This window comes from Aulonocara sp. 'chitande type north' Nkhata Bay, linkage group LG23, assembly GCF_057382095.1.
Source record: "Aulonocara sp. 'chitande type north' Nkhata Bay isolate Kocher_YH1m ecotype deep benthic linkage group LG23, A_spYH_male_GT1.1, whole genome shotgun sequence".
Lineage (NCBI taxonomy): Eukaryota > Metazoa > Chordata > Actinopteri > Cichliformes > Cichlidae > Aulonocara > Aulonocara sp. 'chitande type north' Nkhata Bay.
Window position 1 is genome coordinate 41861271 of NC_141365.1, and position 4211 is coordinate 41865481.

General features: G+C 47.6%; 1 protein-coding gene across 1 annotated transcript; it reads right to left on the reverse strand.

The window, feature by feature from the left end:
* Positions 1–259: 259 nt before the first annotated feature.
* sox1b (SRY-box transcription factor 1b) lies at positions 260–2359 on the reverse strand. The gene has a single exon (XM_086283211.1). It carries the CDS (start codon positions 1946–1948, stop codon positions 890–892), a length of 1059 nt encoding a protein of 352 aa, XP_086139337.1. The 5' UTR covers positions 1949–2359; the 3' UTR covers positions 260–889.
* Positions 2360–4211: the final 1852 nt, after the last annotated feature.

The following is a 4211-nucleotide window of genomic DNA, read 5'->3' on the forward strand; positions in this document are numbered from 1 at the left end:
TTTTTGACCAGATTTGTTTTTCCCCGTCTACTTTAACGTTAATCCAGCCATACAAGGACGATCATGTGTCGTTATATCCTAACAATACAGCCGATGTAGATAACCAGGAATTCTCAGAGCAGTTTAAATATGCAGACATTAAACACACCACGAGCTTTCTCCAAGACAGAAGAAATTCTTTAAAATTTATTAAACTCGGCGCATATTCGTTTCCTCTTTAACCCCGCCCCCTCCCTCAAAAGAAAAAGAAATTGCGCATTTTTATAAATTATGTACAATTGCATAAAAGCGTTTTCAGTAGGCCTATTTATTCACAATTTACAAGATTTTACAACAACAAAAACAAAATTCAAATTACACCGACTGACTCACATGTTTACAAGCATTAAAACTGGAAATCATTTTTAAAAACTGCAGCCTAGAAACTTTTTTTCTCTCCTTAGTCTTCTTCTCCAACACATCTTCCATTCCCGCCCTCCGCTCATTTTTCGGACAGCTTTTATGGATCCCTTAAACACACCGCTGGTGCCTTTAATTCCACAGAAAAGTCGGGAAAAAAATAACCTTCAAATCGCACCAGCACTTCACGGATTATAATTTAAATCGTGTGAAAAAAATAAAAAACAAAACAAAAAAAAAAAACACTTGGCATGCTCTGTTCCAGAGAGCGATAGTGAACCGTGTGCGCTTTCCTTTAAACTCGGACAGACAGAAGAATCCATCACTGAAAGAAAAAAATATAATAACGATAAAAAAAGTTTGTTCAAAGTGATTGCATTTTTATGGCTATAACCGCCTATAATTTACAATTCATCAGCAGCTCGTGCCCACATCTAGAGTGTAAATATTTGGTTGTGGTTTGTGGTGCTTGCAGGACATGTGGGGGGGTTTAAATGTGGGTCAGAGGAACCGTCCCGTTTACCGGAGTGGAGCCGCTGCTCTGGTAGTGCTGCGGGTGGAGCACGTGCAGTCTGCTCTGAACGGAGGAGTCCCCCGCCACCTCACCGGTCGGCAGATACATGCTGATCATGTCCCGCAGGTCCCCCGTGGGGCACGGCGGCGGTGCGCGCGCGGTGGACACCGGCGGGCTCACGCTCGGCTCAGATTTCACGAGAGACCCCAAAGTGCCGCCGATGGCCCCGGACACCGGAGACACGCCGGAGCTTTGGTGCTGGTGGGTGTAGCCGGTGATGCCACCGTAGCCCGGCGGAGACGCGCTCATGTAGCTCTGAGAGTTTGAGATGGGGCTGTAAGATAAGGCGCTCATGTCGTACCTGTGCACGGGCTGCGGGTTGTGCGGGTGGTGGTGCGGGTGATGGTGCGGGTGGTGCGGGTGAGCCCCGGTGCCCGGGTGTTGCGTGTACGCCAGCTGCGCCTCCTGCATCATGGCGTGAGCCGCCGCCGCTGCCGCCGCCACCTGGCCCGAGTACGCGCCGTTGGCCCAGCCGTTCACGTGCGTGGCGTAGCCTGCGTTTGGCCCCGCGTGCCCCCCTCCGGGGCTCTCCAGCCGCTGCCCGCCGCCCATCCCCACAGCCGCTGAGGAGCCGAGGAGCCCGCCGGCCAGCGAGTATTTGTCCTTCTTCAGCAGCGTCTTGGTCTTTCTCCGCGGCCGGTACTTGTAGTCCGGGTGTTCCTTCATGTGCATGGCCCGGAGCCGCTTCGCCTCGTCGATGAACGGCCTCTTCTCCGCCTCCGTCATCACTTTCCACTCGGCGCCGAGCCGCTTGCTGATCTCCGAGTTGTGCATCTTGGGGTTCTCCTGTGCCATTTTCCTTCGCTGACCCCGGGACCACACCATGAAGGCGTTCATGGGTCTCTTGATCCTCTCCTGTGGGACTTTGCCTCCGGCCCCCCCGCCTCCGCCTCCCGCGTGTCCCCCCGGGTTGGACGGGTTGGTCTGGGGCACCACGGGGGAATGTAAGTCCGTTTCCATCATGATGCTGTACATTCACCTCGTCTTTGTGGGACACCAGTCAAACACGAAGAAACATTCAGGCTGGCCCGCGCGCGCAGCAGCTAAACCTCCGAGGGAGAGATGGATGAAGAGTGAAAGAAGCAGAGAGAGGGGATAAAATCCGCTCAGAGGTAAACCTGCTCCCGCACTTCCTCCGTTTTCACCTCTTTTTTTCTTCCTCTTTTTTCTCCCCCCTCTGTCATCCACGAGCGCAGACAAGAATGGAAACCGCTTGTTTGAGCTTACTTTGGTTGAAGCTGTAGTGGGGAAAAGTTACCGGAGCGTGCCCGGGCCGCGCGCTTTGACAGCAGCTAAATGAGCGCGAGACGGCCAATGGAGAGGCTCGAGCGCAGACGTGATTTGCATGCAGGGAGGGGGGGCTCGAGGTTCTGGTGACGTCGGAGCGCGAGACCTAAAAATTACTCCCTCTGTCATCTGTTTTTTTTATGTGTGTGTGTGTGTGTGTGTGTGAAAGAGAGAGAGAAAACACACAACATACAAACAGTTTAATTCCGGTAATTTTTGCGCACGTGCTCTTGCTTCAAACAGGCTGATTTAATCAGTGTTTACGATAAAAACAAGACGCAAATTCACGCCACAAGCAAGTACGAATATAATACTAATATTAATAATTAATAACAACAGATTCACAGGCATCATATAAGCGTGTTAGCCCGCTGCTTACGGCCAGTGAAATCTACAAAGCAGAGCGCCTTCAGCTGCGTGTTTAGCTTTCCCGTTTAGCCGCAGCGCTATGAGATTTAATCCTTTGCTAAGTATTATACATTTAACCTAAATGGTCCCTAAAAAGCTCACCCCCACCATTTTTTTTGCCTCTCATTCAGAGCCACAGGTGCTTTTCTGTTGTGCCCGTTGCTAGGTAACAGGTGAGTGACGCCCGGAGCACGTGCCATACAAAGCAGCATCTTTTGTTTGTTTCACCGGCGCTCCCGTGGCGAGCACGCACGAGAGGAAAAAGAGGAGGAGGAGGGAGGCCAGAAAACAAAAACTACAGTAATCCCATAATAAACGTTGGAAATGTTAGAGGCTCTTAATGAAAGCATTTTAATAAACTAATGAGGTCTAATAATAATAATACTAATAATAATGACGACGCTGTCAAGCAGCGGCAGGCCTGCTGCATTAGGCCCCAGATCTTCTTCCATGCTCCTGCTTTTGCAGAGATCATTATATATATATATATATATATATATATATATATATATATATATATATATATATATATATATATTTTCCCCTCTGAATAACTGTTCATAAATTCCTACAAATGCACAAGTCACGTTTTATTAGGGCTTCCACAAATAATCATAATCTGCACATTACTGCGTCTATTAATTGTTTGGTCAGAAAAATGTAATAAAAAAAGCCCATCATAGTTTTCCTGAGCTGACTACTCACAGACCAAAAGGGAAAGATATTCAGCTTAAATGTAAGCATCTGAAACCCAATAGAGAAATAATTCAAATAATTAATCAACAGGAGCTAAAAGGAGTGCAAATTATTTGCATTTGAATCTGTTTTTGGGCCCATGTGGTAGCTCCGAAGCCCTAAAATAGAAAAAAGAAAGAACACATAACAGACAGATAACATTAACATTTCAATTTGCTGTTAGGTATTCCGGTCTCCTCCTGCTTCCCTGGCTTCCCATCATGTGCAGGATCTTTTCATCCCTCTGGGATTATGCTCCCAAGTGGCATCTGTCAGGTGCTGCCCGCCTCTCAGCGAGCTGCTAAACTATATTGGCATGTTGGCACGGCTGGATTTTCCTGTCTCGCTCCCTTGTACCAGTTGGGTATAGTGCTGTTAAGTGGCTTGTGTGATCTGTTTAGCGCTCACTGTGAAATCTCTCTGCTTTTTCTCTTTCTTTTTTTCATGCTTCCAGCACACACACACACACACACACACACACACACACACACACACACACACGCACGCACACGCACACACACACACACGCGCGCGCACGGATGAGCACATTTAAATCCAGCAGAGGAACTCTTTGAGAAATCACATCAAAAGAATTGACAGAAATATTTCCCATTGAACAAATAATAATATCCTGTCAGTGAATGCACTTTGTGCTATTTTCTGATCTATTCATTTATTGATTTTGCGGCAGTGAGGGAGAGGGACTTTGTCACATACTGAGGGCTCACCTGACAGCTGATAGAGATTAAAACTCTTTGAAAGATTCTTTGTTGGGGGACATTTGGATGGTTTCATTTACACGAAAAAG